The sequence below is a fragment of the Apostichopus japonicus genome, chromosome 10, assembly GCF_037975245.1.
Source record: "Apostichopus japonicus isolate 1M-3 chromosome 10, ASM3797524v1, whole genome shotgun sequence".
In the NCBI taxonomy this organism is placed as follows: Eukaryota; Metazoa; Echinodermata; class Holothuroidea; order Aspidochirotida; family Stichopodidae; genus Apostichopus; species Apostichopus japonicus.
In genome coordinates this window covers 18,702,511-18,728,825 of record NC_092570.1, presented here as the reverse complement: position 1 = coordinate 18,728,825, position 26,315 = coordinate 18,702,511, and the positions used below count along the sequence as shown (strand labels likewise).

At 36.3% G+C, this 26,315-nt stretch overlaps 1 protein-coding gene across 20 annotated transcripts in view; it reads right to left on the bottom strand.

Moving 5' to 3' along the window:
• Positions 1-26,315, bottom strand: part of LOC139974903 (uncharacterized) — a 203,710-nt gene that overhangs the window by 16,343 nt on the left and 161,052 nt on the right. For 10 of the 20 annotated variants that reach the window (XM_071982447.1, XM_071982434.1, XM_071982432.1 and 7 more), the window contains 7 exons: positions 24,770-24,871; positions 22,547-22,786; positions 16,832-16,903; positions 12,662-12,904; positions 7,243-7,290; positions 2,470-2,538; positions 184-346 (listed from right to left, as the gene is read on the bottom strand). In XM_071982447.1, the coding sequence (XP_071838548.1) occupies positions 184-346; positions 2,470-2,538; positions 7,243-7,290; positions 12,662-12,904; positions 16,832-16,903; positions 22,547-22,786; positions 24,770-24,871 (937 nt within the window). The remainder of the gene's footprint in view (positions 1-183; positions 347-2,469; positions 2,539-7,242; positions 7,291-12,661; positions 12,905-16,831; positions 16,904-22,546; positions 22,787-24,769; positions 24,872-26,315) is intronic. The other 10 variants (XM_071982440.1, XM_071982437.1, XM_071982435.1 and 7 more) reach the window with 9 other exon arrangements.

Genomic DNA, 26,315 nt, shown 5'->3' with positions numbered 1-26,315 from the left:
GGCAAACGAAAACATCTGACCCTCTCTCTCTCCTTGGTAAGCACTGATCCCACACATTCTCAGCGCAGGTATGTATCCCCTACTTTCCCCCCAGGTAGGAATCCACAAAATGATACTTTTGTTGTACTTTTCAAGGTCAAAGGCCATTCACATTGGTACCAATTTTACTGGGGTGTCACTTACGAGGACTTTGTAAAAACTGCGGTTGCGCCATCATCGTCATCTGAGGCAACTGGTTGTAAACTAAGTTGGATGGGAACATAGTAGACTGTACCATCTGTGGCTGGGTCACCATACCAGCCTGTAGCTTTGGTGGCCTCGGGTAGCAAGCTAGACTCTGATGATTCTGGGAAGGGGGAAAACAAAGTGTAAGATTTGAAATTAAACACATACAAGCAAAAAAAATAAATAAAAAAATAAAGAGGAAAGATAGATGTCTCTCTAAAACCAACTGATTATTTAAAATCACATAAACAAGAGATGATAATAATATGAAAATATATTCTTTTTCATGGAAGTGTTAAACATTTTGTTTCATGTATCGGTAAGATTTTCAAGTTGGGGGAATGGAGTGGAGTCAAGGAAGGTAATGTTTACAGAAATTAGATATGCATTATTTGTAAAACTGACAGATTATTTTTATTGTCCTTCTGGTTAAAAAAATAATTGAGCAGATTATCTTTGTCTATGCAGATGGCAATGCAAGGAACACAAGGCTGAACAGAAAATGTGCAAGTAGGGGGGTGGGGTGGGGTGGAGGTGAGGGGTGGGGGTAGGGTTTATGTAGCAAAATATGACACCATGCATTTCATGTTTAGAGCAAAGCCATCACAATTGCAAATTAAATTAAAAAAAAAATATATTAACAAGTTTTTTCCCTTCAAATTTTGATAAAGTTAAATGTACCCAACAGAGGAGTTTCTCCAACTTTAAATTGCATTAGTGATCAAAATAACAAATGGATCTAGTGGAAAGTGTTTTACACAAGGCAGCATAGCCATTCAAACAAAATGTTAGGTATGATCTGATTAATGCATGCGAAAAACACAAAGTTTTCATTTGATGACCTGATGACGGCAGAGCAGGGGAGGGCTGCTTGTCCCTTCCCCTGCCCACCCCCCTCAAACCCCCCCACCTACCCCAAATTGAACCCAAACTATTACCAAGCTACCAGAGCATAAATGAGGGCAGCAAAAGATATTAAATGACTGTTGTGAATTCTTTCGTAGCCGCTGACATGCCTTGACCCCGAAAAGCAAGACACTGGAAAAAGGGCTAATCCCGGAAAGCGATTTTTATATGTCATTTGATTGCTTGTTTAAATTGTCCCACATTTTGTTTGTTCTTTTTCGTTGTTGCAGAATGGTTAACGATGTTAGATATGGAGGAAGTGTCGTGGTTCAGTTTTGAGCGTGAGCGAACGAACCAAATCTATCGTGGTATCCCGATCAGGGTCGATTTGTGAGACATTCAGGTATGTGTGAAGGAAGTACTTAGAGAATACTTCACGTGTGTACTGCATCCTGTTACAAGCAGTGCCATGATGTGTGTACCTTTTAACAACACAGTCCTTCTATATGCAGGAAACCACAAAAATGTGGTCCGCCTCTCCGGGTATACTTAGGACACTTCATACTGGTATCCCTGTGATGGTGAGCCAGTCACATGGTGGATTTCTATTTATAGCTTAATGGTAGTTTCTGGATCTGATGAATGTGGCATGTTTAATCAAGTTGGAAGTAGTACATTATTCCTAAATTTTAGTCAAAATGTGTGTAGAGATATCAAATTTATTTCCCCCCAAATGTCCTTCTGGCAGTGAGGGGGGCTGCTGTGATGCCTATTTGCTTTGTTTGAATGAGTACGGAAGAATAAACCGAATGAACTAGCAATATCAATATTGATCAGATCAGATCAATTTTTAACATGATAGAAAGGTTTCTTTTTTACCGATCGGATTAAACTAAAGATTCCTATTTAAACCAAAAAAAATGGCCTGAACAATCTGCAATAATAATATGCAAAATATGCAATAATTTATATTTCTTTGGTTTGTTTTATGTTTGTTTTAATCTCAATTTTGACCAAAAACTGAAGTTTGTAAACAAATGACTAATCGGTCTTAGTTCATCAAATTCCAACAGGTTTATATATATTTGTCACACATAGAAACACACACAGCAACAATTAGAACTTGAGTTTGTCAACAACACAGTGATCGGGAAATGTGTAAAATGAAAAGATCAAAGTTTTGGCATATTAACATTTGATTTGTAATTGTTACTGTGAAAAAGCGTCAACAAATTAACGGAAAAAAAATAGTGGAAAATACTGTACCACCATTACGTTTCTGAAGCTGTTCGAACTGAATTTTAAGGATGAAAAATTAAGAAGAAAACAAAGAAAGCGCCATATATTAAAGCCACAAGTTTGACAAAATATGAAACAATTATAACTTTTCAGACAGACCTGTGCGTAGCTGCTGTATTCTGGGGAGGACGGCCATCTGGATGTGTCATCCTTTAAACAATTCCACATCTAAGGAATTAAAGGAAGTAAGTCTTAGCTTCTGGTTGAAATCTTAAAACAAGGAGGAGGAGGGGGTGGGGGTTATGAGAAAGGGTAGGGGATAAAATGGAATGGGCAAGTATCCTGTAGGTCAAAGCCATTCAGAAAAAAAATTCTAACGGTTTTTCTTTTACTTCTGTTTATCCTTTTTCTGTTACACCACTGGACCTACAACCAATGTCTTCTTTGCCTAGTAGTCTTGCCTTCAGAGAGAAGTGAGTCATATTTGTTTCTGACCTGTTTTTAAACATGCATAATTATTTATTAAATCCTTTGTATTACTTTGTCTGAGCATCTAAATATGCAGCGAATATTTGTTTAAGTTGATAAATTATATTGTCATAATATTGAATATTCATATCAAAAGAAAAGGGATGAGCAAAGTTGTTACAGATGAACGACCTCAATAAGTGTGAAATGTCAGTGGTGCCATAGCATAATTTTCATAAAGTTTTGGGATGTTATTTCCTATAATCATATGTATTGTAATGTAGTAAAAATACTGCCTGATAAAATTTGCCTGATTAGGTGTTAGTGCTACTCTGAGCAAAGTTTGTCTTGTAACAAATTGTATGTCTATTATCTCAAGGGCTTCCCTACATTCGGATTAAGAGTTGTGAATAGAAAGTATGGTTTCTGTGTGACCATCAGTTAATACTTACAAATTGCTAGACCAGACAAGCTAAATAAGTACTTAAATTGTTTATTTATTTATTTGGAACAGTAAACCTTCCCCAGAAATTGTAAATAATTGCTGATATGCAAAGAAATTATCATTTTTTGTTGTTATCTCTTTTGTGGAAACTTAGACCTAACTAATTAGAGAGACATATTATGAATTTCATATTTTTAATGTCACCCTCACCCTGCAATTCTATATTAGTAAACCAAAACACTTTCAGAAGTCGGTCATCGAGGAGACATTGTCTTTCAAAATGCAAATTCTATCACCCTACAGAGATCTATATCGGAAAGGGGTTTTCGTCAAACTTTTCATGGCTGGGCAATTCAGCGTATAATCTAGCAGATTTGGTTGAACATGTTATGTCCTCACAAGTGAAAACAGGCCTAACAATGTAAATTTGAAGATTCCGGCACACAACGGACCCCCTGATGGTACTCCCACCGATGGCAAGAACCTGATAGGTCTGTCCTTCCTTTGATTAGCGGGGGAAAAAACAGAAGATGCCAAGATGACGCAGCAGAAGTTTTACTTACAAAAGGGAAATGTTACTCAGCAAAAATTTCACTTAGCGTCAAGGATTTAATCACCTAGCTAAACGAATGCTTTTCCAAATTAATTTAATCTGTGAAGTCTAATTTTTTATATTTTTTTATAGCTATATTGATATTTTCCATTTGAGAATAAATCACAATGGTAAATGCTTTCTGGAAAATCCTCCCCCCCTCCCACTTTGTATCCATGAAACCATCGATTGCCTGTAGGACATTGTTGAGTTGATTATCGAGGTAGAGGGAGGAGACTGGGCTGATGTTTATACACTTCATTAATTAGTTTTTGACTTTTTGTTCCAAATTGCCAAATTGAAACAGAAAGCAAGCTTTCATTCCTACTTTTCACCTCTGAAGTTTTCTTGTTTATATATATTTTTAATGGTAACAAAACACACTGATTATATTCCTTTTTTACTTCTGTATGAAGTGTTGACATGCAACCTAATTGTTTTTTTCTACAATTTTGGGTGGCTGTAAAATGGCTAAGTTTTGTGGTTATGTATTTACGATGGAATGTTTCTTTAATTTTTCAGGCATCTTTCACATATTTTTTTAAATTTAATTTTTTTTTTATTAGTCTAGCAATTTCTAGCTCGCTTCTCAGCCAAGATTCTGGAAGCTGAGAATAACACCTGGATGCCTAACTGTTTGTCATTTGCAACAACAGGAGTGAAATATGTGGTGGAACTATGTGATCCAGTAAATAGATTTACACTTGGTTCTAGGCAATGTTTCACCAAGACAAGTTTAAGACACATTTTCTTAACAATCCAATGTGATATACAAATGTTGAGCTGTAATAAAAAATATAAAAAAAGATGAATTTAATTGCTTTTTGAGTTCTATGTGTCTATGGCAGAAGTTTAAAACTGTTCAACATATTAGACATTTATATGAGAAAATTGATAAACATTCTACCATCTGGTCATAATCACAAAGGAAACTATTTCTCATCACAGTGTATACTAGGAGTCACTTCTATTTGAATTGTTAGTATTAAGATCATTGCTTATGAACTGAAGTTACTTGAAGTAATATGGTAAGTGTGTGCAAAATGTTCAGTAACATTGTGAATTGCAGTAGTAAATGGTATATCTAATGATAATATGATTTTAAAGTAGGCTTTTTTTCCCTTTTCTTTCTTGATCTAACAACTAAAAAGGCGAAAACATCTGTCCAAGCATGTGGCCCCTGAATAAAGAGAAAAACATTAAGGTGAAGCAAAAATTCAATTGATGAGGATAAAATGCATTTTAATTTTTATAACAAAACAACAAAAAAAAGGATACAAAAAATTATAAAAAATTTTAAAAAAATTATAAAAAAAGAGTTAAAAAATGTAAATCATAAAGTTATGTAAATATATAGATTCTAAGGTAAGTCTATGTTGGTAAAGGAAGACTACTTTTAACCAGAAAATTTGCAAGTTTTTGCACAGAAGCTTACTAAAATAGCTAACATGAAGTTGATATATATACAACATTTTGTGTGAAATTTCTACAATTTTTCTTTCGTCATTTTTTCTATTACATCAAAAGAAATGGCACGAGTGCTGAAAAAATAGAAGCCCAAATTATTTGCAGAAACGCTAAGCTGGGTGACAAGTTTCGTAAAAAGGGAATGGAGGCTTCTTTCATGTTTTTCCTTTTCTTCTTCTTCTTTTTGTTTTTTTCCAACTGAAATTTTTTGGTGAGAATGTGAAAGAAAAAGCTTTTTCAAAGTATTAATACCGCAATGCATATTTTTTTTCCCCTGGATTTTCCAAAAATGCTATTTCCAGACATGAAAGACTGCATCACAACCAATCAGGTGCTTGCTGGAGAACAAAGACAGGGGGAAGAACAATGGGCCTACTGTAGCTATTTCATTTTTGGTATTTTTTTTTTTTTTGAACAAACAGATGCTTGAGGTGGTTGGAGATTACATACATGGTTGTAAGGAAAATGATGCTTTGAAAGGGTGGGGGTGGTGGTGGATATCATTCTTGTATTGTTTTTTTTTTTCGGTTTTTTTTCATTTTTACTAGATATTTAAGCATGAAATGGGAGGTTGCAGTTAACTAGGCGAGGATTTTAGATTCTGATAACTAGTGGGTGAGAAGGATTCTATATTTGTTGGAACGGAAACATTAGGACACCCAAGTGACTCTGACATGGTCACTTTTTAACAATTACATTCAGGCTGTGGAACGAAGGGTTACTCAAAATAAATAAAATCATATTTGAAAGTAACGTTTTGAAAATTTCCCATAATTTTGGTGTATGTCCTCCTCTGTGGGTCAGATTAGCAGTGCTGTACTCTAGGGGGAGGTGGTTGGAGGGGGGGGGGTATGAGAAGTATAAGGTAGCTTTCAATTAGAATATTTCACATTATTGGCTTTATTTTTCTTTCTTTTCCATATTTGTCCTTTTAAAGGCCGGCCGGCCTGCCAGCGAAGTCTGAAAGGAGTGGTGTGACAGATCATTTTCAGGATTGATTGAAAATCATAAGCAAGGACCATCACAGCATAACACAACACAAACAGCACGACAAACAGACACACATAAACATACACAATCGTGATGCAGATTTTCATGTACGGATTTCTGTTGCCCTTTTACGAGTTCTCGAAACCCAGCTGAGATTTCTAAAGCAAGGATTACATGAATAAATTATAATGGATGCACCATCTACCCCACAAAAACAGGTTTCACACATTTCTTTTTTTTGTTCAGAGAGAAAAAAAAAACACATGCTATCTGAAGTGAATTTTTATAACAATGTACAACAAGCAGTTTATATTCTTCACAGCCAAAGTGCCAACCCTTGATGAATATGCATTACACAATTAACATAACAATCAAGCAATTTTTAAAAAACCAAGGACCATCATAACAAGCTAAGGTCCCTAGTTTCTTTTTTTTTTACTAAATTGCAAAAATCAGCAAATTACTGGTGCCATCCCAACCAGATGAGGGTCAGTGTTTGGCGTTGTCTACAAAGTGCATGATACTCAGGGTTAAAATGTCAAAAGGTCAAAAGGTCAATTGTTAGATTTGGAAGCAAATTTGAATGCAATTTGACTACAGGAGAATTGATGTTCTATGGTGTGCATGCACAAAGAGTAGAAACACAAAAATAAATCCAACTCCAGTTTGACCCTTGACCTGTAAGAACTGAAATTTTTTTTTCGGTGAGTATATAAAATTTAGGAGCATGCGTTAAAGAAGATTCTCGATTTCCGTCATCATGCGTTTTTCACACTTATATCAAAGAAGAGGAGCACAACGTTCCCTGCACGACTAAAAGACTTGCATGGAGAAAATGTTGAGCCAATATTGATGCAGAAATATTTTTTTTTTTGTCCCTCTTTGTTTTCGTTTTATCGGTAAAACACGACCCTTGACCTGGTTGAGTGGGGGCGCCAGATAGTCAAAAATAATAAAGACAAAAAAGTACCAGTAGCAGGTCCTCCTCGTCCCGTGGGCGCTTGCGGTTTGTCGGAAGCTAATTAGTATGCACAGCGACATGATGGTATTTTGGCCAATATGGATAGCAGAGCGGACAGTTGTAGGCCATGTGTGGGAAGGGAGAATCGATACGAAGTCATAAACATAAACGGCAAGCACGGGACGAACAGCAGCATGGCATTGTTGTGTAGGGAGAAACAAAAGAAGCAAAGAGAGAAAGAAAGGGTGATGTCAGTGAAACTACTCAAAGACATGCAAACATTGCCTGTCCTACTTCTCCTCCTCCTTCTCCTCACAGTCACAACCGACCACATTCAAACAATTTTATAATTTCTCATTATTTTTGTCTTATCTTATCTTATCTCTCTTGCCATGTAAAGACTGCTTTTATTCACTTTCTACCAACCCCCCCCCCCCCACTCCTCGTCTTTCACCCTATAAATCTTTAACAAGTAGGTGTGTAATGAATGAAAGGCATAATTAGAGGAAAAGAGGAGGGTGGTATAAATTCCTCCCCTGATTATTAAGAAAGAAAATAAAACACATATAAAGTGAACGGTTAAAGGATTTATGTTTTTCGGCTATTAACATATATCACTGACGACGGTCCACTTTTTTGATTGACGTCCCTGCGAGTGCACTGAGAAAGACGGGTCGTGTTGTAAAGACCGCAGACGAGGTATGTATATATGTTAATTTAACGGAGTGAAATTGTACCGTGCAGAGGTGTTTGTTTGACACGGCATTTACAGTTCTGGAAAAGTGCCACTGTGCACCGTTACTTTTTCCTACAGTTTTCAAGGATCGTGACCGAATATACCCATATATACTTTAGAGTGCTGTGGACTTAACGAACCGGCAAACAGATGCGATGGGCGGGGTTTGTATGATTCGTATGGTTAGCTAGTATTTCCCCAGAGGACTTAAAAGAGAATTAGATGTGCGATATATATCCAACAGAAAAGGGAGCGTGAGGGGAAAGAACGGGGAGTGGGGAAAGGGGGGAGGGTTGTAGTCTATTCCCTGTAGCAACAGCAAACATGCTAGTGTATATTTATATCAATATATTTATACAAGCAGGCACCAGCACATCATGTCATGCTCAAAATCACTACAGAGATGATGATACTAAAGACTAGAATGTATGCCCTGCATTGAGCCTACATGTATGCCTACGCCAAACCTGCATGTATGCCTACATCAAGCCTGCCTGATGTATGACTTTGTACAACAGAGAGAGGGCAATGTATATATGAGAGCCGAGTGTTAAAACTTATTATGTTAGTTGACTTCTTGTTTTTACCTTTATGGATATATGTATTATGTGGCAGCTGCAGACAGAATTTGCTTATTTTACTTGGGAAGCAATTTCACTAGAAACTAGAGTAGAGGAGGATATAAAGGGAGGGCAGAAGTTGGATATAGTTTATACACCCTCTATAATTAAAGTGACCTTTACATGAACTCTATAATTATAAAACACAACATCATACAGGTGGGTATCGTCAAGGTTACTGTGCACTTTCACGTGATTAAGAAACTTTGTTTCCGAATGCCCCTCCCCTGCCCTTCTTCCCTCCGCCTCCCTCACCCCCATCCTTCCCTCCCTCCCCTTCTTCCGCATGTTTTTTTTTAATTTATTTTTTTATTACATACATCTCTACTAAAGGAGCTACCCTGAAGGTGACCTCAGACTTATTCTATCACAAATGTATGCCATCATAATTAACCACTTAAATATAAACGATCGAGTGTGAACAATTTCCAAAGAAAGAAATAGCTTGACAAACTATCGTACACTGACTGACATCACCACCAAGGAAGGAAGAAGGGAGCAACCTTTGTGATATTCTTTTAAGTGTTAAGCCTATAAATGATCTGGAATTCAAGTGCTGCTTGCTTGCTGTCTGTTTGTCTGTCTGTCTGAAAAGAAATCTCAGACAATAGGAAGGAAAGAAAAGGACCCCACACTCATCCTAACCACGCCCTCTACATGTCCTTTATTTGTTGAGGTGCTTAGCAGTAGCAGGTAGTAGCATGGGGTGGTGTCTGCAGTGTCAGCTGCAGTACCAACAGTTTACAAGGGCAGGAAATTGTTTACATTCAAAAGAAGTAATATAATACACAGATTGGACCTTTGACCCCCACCCGCTTTACCATTATAGCAGGCAATTGGGGTCAAAGTACCAAAAAAACATTTTCAGCAAACTCAACAAGATGACTCAAGCTTTTTACCAACCAAACTCTGTTTGTTGTAGGGAATCAATCATACATCATCATATAAATACCACCAGTCTTTCAGAGCACCGCCTTCTTTTCTTTTCCAGGCTGTTAAAGAGTTCTATTTGGGTAACCATGGAAATCCTAAACACATATCATAAAAGAGTATGCTTTGTTTTTGGATGGTTTTAAGTAGGTAGAATTTCAAACTGTTTTGCTCCAAAATGGCTACCTGGATAAGGAAGTATAATTTAACCAATTAGCTGTATAACTTCAGCCAGAGGATACTCATTAATCTGAAATGGTCACAAATATTGAACTTATTCTTTTTGTTAACTGGTCAGCCCAGTCACCATCCCAGTCACCATCCCCCTCCCCACCCCCAGCTCTTTTTCGTTAAAGTGAATCATTACCGATGTTCTTGGTAAACTTTTTAAGTGACCTCATTCGTAATAGCCTGAATGTAACGTTCTCCTTTAGATATATTCTATGCTTCAAAAGATAATTGTTTTCCTAGATTTTTTCCCCCTGTTTTCCCCATTCATAAAGAGTATTTTTCTTTGCCTCATATTAAGAGACATGTGAAAACTTGGTATATTCCTCTTCTGACTTCAGAGAGAAACTTATGTTTTAAAAGAATTTTTTTCCTTACTAAATACATTCCTCTGTAGACTTGAGGCAGATTCTGAATTCCTAATCATAGACAGCTGGACTATATATATATATATATATTATATATATATATATATATATTTATATTATATATATATATATATGTATATATATATATATATACATATATATATATATATAATATAAATATATATATATATATATTATATATATATATATATATATATATATATATATATAGATATATCTATATATATATATATATATATATATATATATATATATATTTATATATATAATATATGGATACATTTCTCCCCTGACTAAAGAGCAACACTTTAAGATACACTTGATACATTCTTTTACAACAGACTGGAAACTGATACAATTCAAGAGGTTGTTTGCCTCATTAGGGAATAGCTATCTTCATTCTGACTTCCTTCTCCTGACAACACATTTAAACTCAACACAATACATGGGAATAATTAAGTTGTCTCATCTGCTTCATTTTTTACCTTACAAAATTCAGGTACCGGTGTGGAGAGTGGGGCAGGGGGCAGGGAGGGGGCTTCCATAGTCACTTGTTGGCCATGGGGTGCTTTAACTGCACATTCTTTCTTTGGGAGGTTGAGCATTTTTTCCAGATATTTTGGTATCAGTTTACTCTAGCTGCCAGTAACACAGCATTTCCTCCATTCTGCATCCCCCCTTCCCCCCCCCCCCTTCTCTGGAACTTGATAAACCCTTTTCTATACGGTTGTTTCTTTCAAGGTAGAAAAATTAAAAAAGGCTCTTTCTTTCATTTGTATTTCATTTTACAGGAAACTTGGACATAAATACTGTTGAAGATGACAATCAGATGGCATTTGTATATCCAACAATTTTTTAATTTTATTTTAAATGATACCCACAAAAAGTATGTGTGAATGACGGAGCAAAAATATACGATGCCCTTCTCTTAATGTCTGACACAATTAAAAAAAATTTTAAAAAAAGAAGACTTCTCTGAAGAAATCGTAACTTGGTGGAACATGATTGAGAAACAGTAAAAATGGAGTGTGAGAAAGGGGTAGGGAAGGAGGGAGGGGGGAAGGGAAGAAGGGAGGGAGGGAAGAGATTTTGTGTTGAGTATGGCTGTCATGCATTGCTGCTTATTAAGAGCCGGCTGGCACAAGCAGAAGCAAAAAAAAGAAGCCAGACATTGATGAACGTTGTGGACTGATCACACATGCAGATGTTGTTCAGCTGGTCAGCGTTTTTACTTTTCTTTTTCTTTAGCCCGTACAGAGTGTTAACAGCGGCGCACCACAGAACACACACACACACAGATGATTACATGTAAAGGGTATTTGCTGAAACGACACTAAACGCTACAAAAGAATTTTAAAATGGATGTGTCTGCAGTGTTCAAAAGGAAGTTGTGAAACTGCTAATGAGTTGTTCATCCTTTCTTGTTAATCACCCCAGCGAAAAGTATTAAACTTATGATTCATTACACTTCTCCTATTCTTTAGGAGGGAGGAAGGGAGGAGGGGGGGGGGAGTGACTCTGTCCTAACCAAATCACAACAAAGGATGGAAAATTCCAGTCAACGTGTTAGGGAAAAGAACTACACGAGTAATAATTTTCTTTAAGGCTGTTCGGAAAGTTTTTAATCTAAAATCCTGCATACTGATAAATAACTAATTGCTGTATTATGAGTCTGGAACCTGTCACTTTATTTTTCTTTACTAGAAACTCGCCCTACTCTCAACTATCCATTTTGTCATGAGCAATCGTCCTGTTACGATGCTTACTACTTGCAAGCATACCTTAGCTCAATAACCTAACCATGTACATACATCCTCTCCCCCACTCCCCCCACCCCCACCCCCCATGTATTTCAGGCACCTGTTAGGATGGAGACTCATTGAATTGTTACATGCAACTTGTTCACCTTGCCCTACAAGCAATGAGACAGTAGAGGTGAGAGTGTTTACACAAAAATTTTCAGAGTGTCACAGAGGAGAACTAAATCAAGAAGTTTCAACCGTGTTGTGTGGAACGAATGAAGCAAAATCGAAGCTTTTGTTGTTTTTTTTGTGGTCACCATACATGCGTCTGAAAAGGAAACACGAGGCGATTAGCATTTAACCTGTCACGATGAGCGATTAATATGAAAAGGACATTTACTGCAATCATATTTCAAATAAAAAAATCACACACAGACACACACACAAGAAAAGCCATTTGAATTATCATATAAAAACAGCATTAGAGATCAAAATGTGTGAAAAACTTGTTTCCTTTTCTAGTTTGAAAAAGAAGTTTAAAAAAAAAAAAAAAATCAAAAAAGGAAAATTATTTAAAAAAAAAAAATAATGGAGGATCAAAAATGCCTGACATGGTTAAAAATGTGTGTGAAAGAGAGAGAGAGAAAAAAAATAAAATAAAAATACATATACATATATATAAATATAGTAGCATGAACTAAAACGCAAACAGAACCACCGACGGTGAGGAATTTTTGAGTAACAAGGCTGGGGACAAAATCACAACGAATAATGAATACATACCACAGCGGCAATGTTAGGTGGTGATGGCTGTTGCTGCAGTTGTGACGTTTTGATTTTCGCCTGAAGGTGAGCAGGAGGGTGGAAATACTTGCATTTCTCGCGCGTACATCTCCCCTTTACAAAATCCATACAGACGGTAACAGTGTTATCGGTACTATCAACCGTTAAGTGCTCATCGGGGTGTGCGAATTTACACTCGATTTCCCCGCGGGAACAGTTCCCCCTTTGGAATTCCCTACAAACCTAAAAGACAAAGGGGAGAATTCGGTCTGGTGAGCTAAGCTTAAGCCGACGGTGGGTTTTCATGCCTCTGTGTATATACACATTCCTATACAACAGCTCCACCGAGTTGAATTCCCAAGTACAATCGTTCTTCGTTAAAACAAAAAAAAGAAGTGATTTTGTATATTTTTAAGGAACACTTGGTCAGATTTTTGGTCCAAAGCTTTCCAATTAAATGTGAGGGGGGGGGGAGGGGGAGTGGGTGATAAGAAAAATAACCAACAAAGTTTTGTTATGAAATTTCAAGTTCATATTTACTGGTTCCATTCAAAATGCAAGGAAAAAGTAAGTTCTTTTTTCAAGGCAAAATGGAAGGATGGGGGGGGGGGTGAGGGAAGGGGAACATCAAATCACAAAATAACAACTTTTTTTTGTGGTTCTTTTGCAACGTAACTTCTCGTAGCAACATATTCTGACCTGTGCACAACTTTTGTAGACGGATGATTTAATTATTCGAGCACAAAAAAAAAAGTCCCAATATTATCCATTTTGGCATTCCTTAATATACAAATAATTTGCCCACCGAAAAATAAGTTTAGACCACACCCACTATATGGATAACGGGTCAACGAGGTTCCTAAAACGGGAATTGGATTTATCACCTTTATTCATTCACTGGATGTCTGTGACTTGCTGTATGGAAATCAATGCATTCCCCTTTCATCCCAGGGTATGTTAACTTTCTTCTCCTCACCCTCCCTAATCTGGCAAATTTCGATGGACATGGCTGACCCTCGCTTGAAATATGCTTCACTGTCGCTTATATATGCTTAGTCAGTTTGGGGGACATCGCAGCACTATGGGAGGTATATGCAATCGTACAAAGTTTTTCGCGCCTCCAGCTCTGCGCATTTTCAAATTGCTACAATTTTGTCTCTTTGCACTTTAGTTAAAGCACTACCAGCTGAACGATATAAATTCTTCATCGCAATAACTAGTATATCAGTTTCAGCTTTTAGTAATAAAAAAAATGAAAACAGCAAATACACAGCTAGGATCTCACAAGCAAGCTAGGCAGGAAAGCAAACAAAAAATAAAATAAATAAATAACGAAAGGTAAAGATCTAGGACGACAAATGTTTTGGAGCAAAACTTTTGGAAAGTAGGTAATGAAAAACCGGCAGCAGTTTTATACACAAGCCAGTTCACAGTCTGAACAGATTATCTTTAGACAAAAACTACCAAATGCCCTCGGCCTGGGAAAAAAAAATTTTCATTTTCAAAAGATTTTCCAAAGTTTGAATTGTAGTCACTGATATATCTAAATTGAAAACTAGCTAGATTTAAAGCAACAAATTCAAAACAGCCATTTAAAGATGCTTGAATCCTCTAGTTAAAACAGACGTGGAATATTTTACGTTCTTTGGCCTTTTTCTGTACCCCTTTTCGTCTCCTTCCCAACCCACTAGAGAACCCCTATCGGTACTCGGATTCTTTGCTTTAAATGCAATTGAGTATATTCTAACACAATTTGTAGATCATCAATAACTCTATTGTTAAAAATTAATTTTCACAGCAAAACCTTTTTACATAAGTTCTCCTCTTCCCCTTTGCCCCCTGTCCCTTTGTCTGTGTCTTTACTATTGCATTTTGTGACCATGACAATCTTAAATCTAACATAGCTACCTTCCTAAACCCAATATTAACCATACCCCCCACCCCACCCCCCATCTCTCTATATCTCTGTCCTTCCTTCATGTTGAATTTGGACTAAAGTTACCTGACTTTGTTTTCGTTTTCTTAGAAAAAACTCATCTAATTGATACCTTCCCGCTTCCCTTTTTAAGACTTACTCTACAGACAAGATACCTAGGAAGTTAGTTAATTACACTAATTAAACACATGGCACAGATGCAGTCCATTATCTTTCATTATCTACTACCTTCGTTGTTGCTCGTTTGAGCTTTTTTTGCTCTATATTTTTTTCTTTTATTTCTAGCTCAACTCAAAAGAGTTCGACAGCAAAGAGACTTTTAATATCTATTTAAATATATCAAATTTACTACTTTTATTCAACTTTGTAGGCCAGTGAAAGAACATTTGTACATAATTAAAAACATGACTGTGGCACTGCATAAGTTTTACAGGACACAAGATGTTTTTATTTTGTTTTTTTGAAAATCAGAACTTTTTCAAAAGACAGGCGAAATTATATTCTACATCGTGCGAAGCACACGATTGCAAGCATAAAGGGGGGTACCATCAGAGAAAGAAAAATAATTCAAAAGGCTCTTGGATTTAGTAAGAATTCACTGTGCTGCCCTCTATCGGAACTCAAGCTCTAGAAAAAAAATGCGGGGGGCGGGGGGAAATAAATATAAAAAAAGGCTAGAAGCCAGCAAAACTAGGAGATAAAAGTGAAGCGTGAGGTATTAGCTTGAATGAAGGAACAAATATCTGCATCGTAGCAATCAGTGGGAATGCATGCATTTTCCACACAGCCAGCCAGTAGTATATAATGAGTGGGGCTACAGTGAATGGATAAATGCGTGAATGATCTCTTTCAACAATAAACGTGTGTTACCAACCAGCAGGACACGAGATGATCACTACAGTTTTCACCGCAGAATAAAAAATTATAAGTAAAAAAAAAAAGAAAAAAAAAGAAGAAGCAGGACACTACTAGGACTCCTCCTAATTCACACATGAAGTAGCAAGCATGTGAATGGATCATATCAAAGTTTGAAATCAAACGTGAAAATATCGAGCATGTCACCCCTCCTCCTCCTCCCTCCTCTCTTGAGAGAAAGGACAGTATACTAGACAAAATGGTAGGGAAAGGAACGGGTAGGGGGGAATGTGGTACAGACTGACAAAGGAGGGAGAGCTATCGATTGGTAACTAGTCTACTTCGTATACATGGACGTCCATAAACTGATCATTTGTAACATCTGAAAAGGGGGTGGGGGGGGGAGGAAAAAAATTGAAAAATTTGCGAGATTACCACACCCTGTACCTCAAAAGTTTAGTTATATACTTGCTACTTCATGGTTTGGGGTTCAAAAACTATAATTAAATGTCAAATATATGTTTGAAACTTTTGAGAAAAGCTGGAATAGGAGGGGGGGGGGGATGAGTTATCACACTTTGTTCTGTTGTTGTTGACAAATAACATGTTCCACCAAATTAAGATAATGTTTAACCACAATAACCACAAAGCCCCTTCCACCAGGAAGCCAGAACATTGTAAGTAGCGTCCAGCTTGTTGTGCCTGATAACAAACACCTCCATGTCACATACATATATGTGTGTGTATATATATAAACCCCTCCCAAAATAAAACTTTTGTCCAGAATTCAGCAAAGCAAAAGAGAAGAGAAATCCATTTTACTGGGAATGGATAATAATGATGGTGATTATTAAACTTCCTATATACAAAATATAATAACTGAAAAAAAAAAATTGATAAAAGAGAGAGAGAGAGAGAGAGAGAGATAGACAAAAGGCCGATTTGACTGGAAAAAAAAGAACGAAAAAAAAATTGGAACGAAAAAAACAAAGAAGAATGTCTCAACAAGATAATTACTTTTATGAACATCACCGAAGAAGAGGCAAGCCATTGAAGCCACCGAGTTAATTCATTCATAGCGAGGAATGTATGGGTATAAATAATAATGTGGAAGGGGACTCCTTTTGTTGAGGGGGGGTCAACTCCCGTCACCGCACCCCCGCAGATATATATATATATGTATATATATATATACATACATACATACATACATACATACATACATACATACATATATATATAATGTATATATATACATTTTTATCTATCTATATATATATATATACATAACTAAAGTTGGGAGGTGTTTGGTAATATTAATTCTAAATGGATTAAAATAAATTAGAAGCAAATTTAATTGTGCGTAGTGACAAGATTACCTTCTTAGCTGGTGTAGAATTGATCGCCTGATACGGTGACACCCCTGCCATTGGATTAGGCGACTTAAGGTACTAAATAAAAACAAATGATCTCATATTCAAACATTTCGTCCATCTCATCCTTCTCCTCCTCCTCATCGTCATGGTTGTTGCAAGTCAGTGTCACATGACTTGAATCAATACCACCATCAAACTTTCAGTTACATATTGAAAACTTCCACCACTTTCTTTTCATGCATTTGCCAGTCCCTTTTTCTCCCCTCCCCCCGCCCCCCCTTTTATTGTTGCAAGAAAATAGAGGCACGATCTTTCACGCCAAGAGAAATAGTACAAAACTGGAGTCCAGACCGTACGACATTTCTGGTAATATTACATATATTACTATACATCAGATGATGTACAATATCTTGAAAAATATGGGTAAAACAAAATGGAATCAAAAACCATATGAGACGTGACAAAGTTTTCATTAGAGAGGATAACAATATGAAAAGACAAAGGAATATTAAAATATATTATATATATACATATTTATATATTGATGTATATCTATATATTGATGTTTATATATATATATATATAGAAAGATAAATATATATATATATCTATATATATACATAGATAAATAAATACATATATATAGATATATATATCGAGATAAAACAAGAAATAAATTGGTCTCAGATCTGTGTTCAAAGAGACTAGCACATATTTACTGTAAAGGAAAATTAATACTATCCATTATTATTGGCTCATATAGGGATACCTATACATGTTAATGAACAACGTTCACCATATAGCTATGAAAACTCTTATTCCATTTGGGAGATGTCACAGTTTTAACGTTTCTTCACACACAAGGGTGAGGACTTGGTCAAGTCTAAATATGGCACTGAGACACAAATGCTTCAAAATTTTACCTCTATTTTTATATATTTCTTTTTATTGATTACATCGTTTATTTCCTGTCAGTCATAGAGATGGACTTAACCATGCTGAATCTAAAATATTGAATAACTTGACATGACTAAGGGGAGGAATGGGAACTACATACCAAGTGAAGAATGAATTGCTTCCACGCTAACTTCTTTTTTCTAGGTTTAAAAGCTATTTTGACAAGTGTCCTACAAATACTCTTCTTTTCAAACTAGATTATATATACATCTTTACTCCATCCACTCCAATCAATTGTCCATTCCCATAAAATTCATAAAGGCCTCTTTCTTTATCTCTCAAAGTCATAAGCTGCAACTACTCCTCCCCCACCCCCCCCCCCCTTACTGGTCCCAAGATTCAAAATGCAAAAGTGAATTTTTCACTATAACTTTGCATTGTTGTACATAACAACATCCAGTTGTGTTGTCCTTTTTAGAGTGTTTGCAGGTAAAAAAATTGGTTTTTGCTTGCAATCAGTAAAGCTTCCATAAATCATTCAACATCTACAAATATCCGCTCACAGAACCACCATGATTTAATATATTTTCCAACTCATCCTTCTTTTCATGCAGCGTCATAAACAAACACATCCCATGGAAAGATGTCTCCTATAATAGTTCTTCCAATTTGTCTGCCCCAGAAGCTATGTGACTTGACATACATGCTAGGATTGATTAGTCGGCTAGGATTGATTAGTCGGTATGTTAAATGCTCCCTAGCTCCTTACTTGCCTATGTCGAGACCTACAACAGTTTGTCCTCATCTGTCCGAAAAATTTAGTGGCCGTTTAATTAACGTCCGACACACCTTCGTGAATACGAGGAAACCGATTGATTTGAATCTAAACCGATTTGAACCAAACCACATTCCCATTCGATATATACTTAGCTCATGTCTGGACACAATCGTATTATTTTCCCTTTATAGTCTCCATCACTGGCACTGACCGAATGTCCACCCCTCCTTTAGCCTCTTCTGTATTACAGGCTGCCCACGGCTTATCAATCAGACAAGGCAAAAAGCTACTTCCTTCCTTGAAACATGAATTTGTTCTTATTGGTTCTTTCATCATCAAGCTGCTTACAGTGCCAACAAGCCTAATTGCATTGCACTCTGTCATTATCAGAATATCGTCTTTTTGTTCCTGGTTCAGAAGATCACCCTTCTATATCTTGACTTGCAATGTTTTAAAAGTGATGTTCTTATTTTAATGTCCCTACATCTTCTTCTTCTTCTTCTTCTTTAATAACTCCCTTCCAATTCCCCCCTCTACAACTCCCCCCCCTTCTCCTGCTGCAAAATATCACATACATACACTATATATATGTCCCAGCTATTAAAGCAAAAACCCATTTTTCAGCCGCAGTGCTCGCCATGCAATAATTTTTGAAGGCAGTTTTTTCCTGCAGACTTGAAGATTCCCAGACATGAAGGAAACAAGGGAAAGAGAGAGAGAGAGACATTTTTTTGGGGGTTGAGTGGCATATTTCGCAGACACAGACAAGGCCTATCAGAAGATTGATGAGAGGAGCGTCTGGCTTTGCGCTCGTAAGAGCATCGGTAAATTTACAGACAATTTGTTCAGAGGAAAAACGTGATGGCACAGGGTCATTATCATATTCTTGTTAGTGAATGGCTGAAGACTAAGAAGAAGAGGGAGGAGAAGGAACAGAGAGGGGAAAAAATAAAAGAAGGAGAAAAAATCGACTGTGCAACATCGGCGAGCATGGATGACTCCTCGTTTAGAGACTTCAAAGAATGAATCCTGTAATCTTGACAAGATCTCGCATACCTATTTTTTCCCCGTAAACTGACTCAAATCTCAATTATAAAAGATATGACAATATTGTCTAATCGCGACATCAAGAGAAATCCCTTGACTATGAGCGTATAACCGACTTGACAAACCTAAAGGTTCGTAGATACTACTGTGTTTATTCTAATACTGCAAGGTCACCGTCTTTTTTTCCCTTTTTTTTGTCCAAGAACATTTATCTAAAAATTGTTAATCAATGGCATTTTATTATCTTTTTACCGACACAATAGTCAAGGTCGACAAAATTTGCAGACAATCAATCGAAGGTGGTTTCCGTTTTCTTTGCGTCATCCACAATTTATCTCCGATATCATGTTCATGAAAACGGTATCATCTGAAGGGAATTCTTTTTCTCTCAGGACTATGAAGACCACAAGAAATTCCACCTACACAAACAATTTCATTCTTATTTTTGGTTTCCATTAGCCACTCCAATGAATGCAGTGTTTTACAAAATGGTATACTGAGTTCCAACAATCGGCCTAATGTGTTTTCTTCGATTTTTGAGACAGGGAGAATTTGGAAATGGACAGCAGACGAACTGGGTCTTTAAGCCAGAGAGCCATAATGGGCTTTAGTGATTCCTGGCTTCTACATTTTTATAAGAGAACAATTTTTAACTACTAGACTGATATCAAGATCTTTCTTGGAACACCAGATTACTTAATTGCAAGTGACTTTATGTGGATCTACCCTAACATGGTTTCATACCATAACTATTATGCTTACTATATGTATCTATTTTATCCATACCTTGCCAAAACAAACCAGCCTGGTATGAACATTGGTCACCATAATCCATAAATCATTGATTGATGCAAATTTCATCCACAAACTAACAGCCAGGCGATTTAATGTGTTTACAACATTACAAGTATAGAAATCCTTTCCAACATCCTGACCATACCCTAGATTTACACTGAAGAAGTCATTTTTCTCAATCCCCCCCCCCCCCCCCCCCAGACACTATTCCACAAATCAGGACAGAAAAGCCTAAACCAAAGTAGCCAACTTTCCCTTCTAAATCCCTTCCTTTTTACCCCGTTTATTCTCCCTCAAATGTTGCCTTTTCAAATTCCTCCTATCCCTGCATGTTCTTGAGGTGATCGAAATACTGTCAGTGACAGAGGAATCTTATGTGGTTTAACATAGAACCTCCAAGTAGATATGTAGTAGACCTTAAACCCTTAAACATAAAAGGGTTTCTTCTTTCAGAAAGGGAAATACACCAGAGAATTGAGAACGATAAAAGAAAGAAAAAAATAAACAGGTGCAAATAGTTGACAACTGAAGGTACTATCAATAAGTTATACGATAAGGCAATTTCCCACTGAGATGGCTGGCTTGAAGCAGATGAGTGTATTTATTCCGGGCTGCATTCCTATTAATATACCACATATACTGTATGTATGTGCCAAGTCTGAGACAGATGAACATCAGACCAAACAGAGCCTGTTATTACTGACAAACTGCAGAGTTAGCTAAGTCCGACATTGCTAGAATGTTGACATATAAAAGCCTGGAATTGATACAGGCCAATTAGACTCAAGTCCTAGGATGGATGAACAAGGGATTGATCCTAGTGTTAGACTACTGGATGCAAACTTTTGAAAGGCTGAAATTGATCGATAATCCGAAGCCAGAAATTGACAATGTTGTACAACGGATTCAACATTATAAGTTTTAAATTGACGGAGTAACGACTTAAAATGACGAGTCTGAAATCGGTAAATTAATTTACAGGTCTTGAGGTTGATGACAAAGCAGCAGACGTAAAGAGATAGAGCCAAGTCTCAATAAATTAAGTAAACAATCAGACTTAAATCAAGTCTGATATAGAATAAACAAAGTCAGAGATTGATCGATAATAAACTTGATATATCTGAGACTGATGAAAGACTTGGAAAAATGGTAAGACTTGAATGTACCAGCTGAATTGAGATCCCCCTCCCACCTCCCCCCCCCCCCCTCCCTTATCCCCGATTGTCCAGAAATACCAAATGAGATCAGAAAGGATATTTTGAGAGGTTACTTTATCACAAACCGACAATTAGGTCTAATTAGATATTATCTTAACACAGACCAAACACCTGACTGATACCTTCCTTCTAAAGATTCTGTTTCAAATAAACGCTGGCAAAATTAAAGACCATGCAAGGTAAAGGTGTTCCTGTCCCGGACTACCGGTGGAGACAAGGTATGAAGGGCAGTCGATGGGCCTGGGAAATATGCTGTGGGGAGGGGGGGAGCTATATAATATAACCTGAAATACATTAATACAGTATGCTGTAATGTGGGGGCATTGTTCGTTACTCAGCTTGTTGTTGATGGAGTCGGAAGGATCAGGAGGTTTGCCTCAGTTTGATCAAGTTCAATGACCTTAAAATAAATTCACACAAAACACCAGGGGAAATTGTACTACAGAATCGTGATCAAAATGAAGAAATTAAATCATTTCATTGGAGCAATTAATTCATCAGTACAAAACTATATGAGTTCTTAAATTAGCAGAAAATTATACTTGTTTAGATACAATAAAAAAACGAACTGAAACAATTGCCACTGGAAACTAAATTAATGATGGTGTATACTATTAATTGTGATTCTGATATTGAAGAAATTATCCATTAAGCATGAAATATGTACACATCTCATTTTTGATGACTTTTATCTAATTTACAAAACTCTAACTAACGATTCAAGTTGCGTTTTATTTTTATTTTTTTAATACAGAGAAAGAAAGTGAAGAGAGAGCATAACACCAAAAATTTCAGAGACCCTTACACAATGGTTTGAGAAATGTAGTCAATATTTTATATAGAATTCATGTGCAAAACAGCAGATCAGAATAATTTTATGTCGTAAAAAATCTGTAGTTATTAATATCAAGTGAGAGAGAGAAGGAAAAAGAGAGAGATAGAGAGATAAAAAAAAAATTCAAATTAGTAAAGTGAGCCACCTACCTCTAACCGGTCATTCTTTGCTTTTGGTTGTAAAAGCTGAAAGGAAGGGGCACCGAGGGCGTTGGGTATAATTGGTGTCTGCATGGGGATCTCGGAAAAACCGGGGTGAGCGGTGGAGTGTGCTGAACCAGGCAATGAAGTGGAGGTTGCTACCGTAGGCAAGGCAGTTTGCATGGCTTGTGAAAAATAGGACCCCGGGTACATGTGTGGACTAAAGGTACTGTGTGTCGCACTGGGAGCCTGTAGACGGAAGACGACATTTTGAAAATGTGAATGGACGGAATAATTGAGAATGGTTACGGCACGATATATCTGTGAAATATCGCCCTTATGTTTATTGAAGACATTGTTTGGCAAGTAAAGCGGAAATTAGTGACGAGTCCCTTCACGAGTAGATCTTATTTATCACACGACACAAACTTTTAGACGAAGGTCACGTTGGCATGTTAGTATAAATTAATTATATAGATATATATAGGTGAGAATTAGTTGAGACTAGTGGGACAACTCCTCTGGAGTTGTCTGATGATCGCTCGACGCGTGAAACTCTGAGTAACAACTACTAGTGTTCCACTGATCTCAACTAATTCTCACCTTTATACTTCGCTCTGTCCACCGGACATAGAGCACTCTGCGCCAAGATAGACGCATATCCACCAAACCTATGTGTGTATATATATATATATATATATATTTATATATATATATATATATATATATATATATATATATATATATATATATATATATATAAATATACACATATATAAACTGCATATTGTAACTACAGAGATAATCGGCTGTGATAGCACACTACTATACATACAGGATTGTCATACAGAAGTTTTCGTCATGGAATTGACATCTGAAGATTTTTACATGAAAAGTGAAATATGACATTAATAAATTAGTATTAGCAATACAAGCCAGTGGCCCAGGGACACAATCGTATGAAATTAAAGACCCATATGCATTTTGATATTCTGGGATCTTCGTTTGAAGTGATTAACATCACTCCACGAACAAGAAAACCTCTGCCACGTCGAGCATGAGCATAATAGTGACTGAATCACGTTTATTAAAGCAGCTTCTAAGACCGTACATGCAGAATCGTTGAGTTGTTATAACACATACATGTATGTATATATATCTATATATGGTTTAATTTGCTCGGGGCAGTGGTCCGCTCTTTCACTGTACACTAATGTACACCACCGTCGAGCAATTGCCCAAACAGTTGTAGGCTCCAAAATATGTGGACCCTTTCTCCATTTCCAACTGTATCAATTTATATCTTTATATATTATATTATATATCCATATAATGTAGTAATGGAATTGATCACATACATGTCCTAACATGTACCTAGTCTGTTGAAACCCTAGCTTGTTTAATAATAATACACAAGTGCTAAAGATGCCAGCTTGCAAGAAATTTGTACACAACAATTGTTGCGTTAAAAAGGATGTTTTCTCATAATGGTTTCCTTTTCAAAACCAAAACCATCCCAATTTTGTTTTGTGTTTTTACTTTTCCTGATAGCCCATTAACGATGTAATCATTTTCACTGAATACGATACTTATAGCCAGCATTGAATCATAAAAAATCAAATCAAAAAAGGCTTAACAAGCATGCAAAGTGAGCAGTAGGATATTTGAACACAAAAGCACCACACACCAAAAACTTTACAAGCATTTTTCTTTTTCTTTTCATATCATTTTTTTTTGTTTGGTCAAGGCATATATAAATATGTATCAATATAAATAATGCAAGCAGTGTAAATTTCAAGCAGAATAAACATATGCATCATAAAACAGATATATTTGTAAAGTAAAATTCTTCTCACAGCACGCAAAATTCCCTGCTTATTAATAACAACAGTTGCAACAAACTTGTCAAACCCCTTTTTTTTTCTTTCCAAAAGTTCAAGTTATTCAAATGAGCCACAAAAAAAAAAACATGAATAAAATGGAATAATTTTTGCAAATAATTGAAATTAATATTAAGAAAGTGGAACTTTTCAACTATAGCGTTTGTCACTTTTGTGTCCTATGGTTTCTCTACATTTTTTGGGGGGAGGGGGTAGGAGAGGGGGGTTAAGGGTTTGGGTACATGTAATTTGTATAGACCCACTGTACTGACGCCACGGGAAGAAAGGTCTAAAAAAACCTGTTTTTGACCCGATGTCCTGCTGGAAGAAAAGTATTCAAATTTGGCCTCACCATGGAAACGGCGACGGGTATCAAATATTGGTGACCGTGATAGTAGGCTGCTGCATTGGTTTCTGCATTAGCTTGACTTGTTGCAGCCGCTACAGGCGACGTCTGTACAAAGCAAAGACAATATGTCAAGTCTGGACATTGGCATATTTTTTTTTCTTTTTTTTCCCCTCCTCTTCCTCCTCCTCTGGAGGGAGGAGGGAGGGCAAGAGCTCCGAAATGAATACTATGCAGATGAATGAAGTTGGGAGGAAGGTTTTAGATAGAAGTTGAGATGGGAAAATTGTTAGTGGCAGTGATAAAGTACTGTGTGTATATATATATATCTATATATATATATATATATATATATATATCTATATATATATACATATATATATATATATATATATATCTATATATATATATACATATATACACACTACTTATATACTTCTGCTGTTCCAGAAGAGAGTTGTGTGAATCATGAATGTTGGTGTAAAGTTTAAGCAGATTATTTGAAAGGTAGAAAGGTTCATATTATTTAAATGGAAATATGGAAATTGGCTGAGATAATAAACGAACAAAGAAAGAGAAAAAAAAAATAATAAAATAAAAATAAGACCGTTATTATCCTAGATGTAGCAAAGAGAAAGGATGAATATCCTTCTTCTGCTATGCAATAAAAATAATCTAGCAGCGGTGCATGAAAAACATTGACATATTTTGCTACATGATTGTAGATGTTAATGTTTTGAGTGCAGACTTTAAATATTTGTAGAAAGCATTTGGGGGGGATTGTCTTTTTCTATATTTTATTCTTTAGTTTTATTCTTATTTTTTTTTCTTTTCTTTGTTATATCTCTAACTAAGTTTAGTTTAATAGCACCGTGTGTTCTCCGAGATCTATTTTCCTGATCAAAATGATTTTTTTTGGAAGTAATATTTCCTGTTTCTAGCCAAGGTTTAAGGAAACAACCACAAAAACATTTTGTTTTTGTTTTTATAAAGTACTTGCTGCTCTTTTAAGTGGCCATAAACCAACATGAGCATAAATACATAATAGCATGTCAGAATGTACACAATTGGTTGCATGCAGTGAAATTTGTGTAGTTAGTTAACTATTAAACCGCTCAAATTGAAAGAGGTTTTGCTGTGCGTGAAACAAGTGTACTATAATTAAGCAATAATGTTCAACTTTACGACAATATGAAAAACAAGTTGTCCTTGGGATATATCCAAAGCAGCAGGGGACTACCGGTTCTTGCTACTGCAACAACATTTTGGAAAACCTGAATATTTCGCGTACATCTCAAAACACTAGCCTTTACCCTGTGGTGGTTCCCCCCCCCTCTCCCCTCCACTCTCCATGTTAGCAAAAGTTGACACGGATCTTTGCCATGAACATTTTTCAAGTATTGCCACTCATCTCTTTTTCACAATGGTCTTAGGGTTGGTTTCGCTGGCGACAAGTGTTTGAGTGGCTTTATGGTTTCATCTTTGTCTCTAAACTTTATAAAAACACTTCACTGTTTGAACTCGATAAATTGTCAACTGTGTACTATGTAAC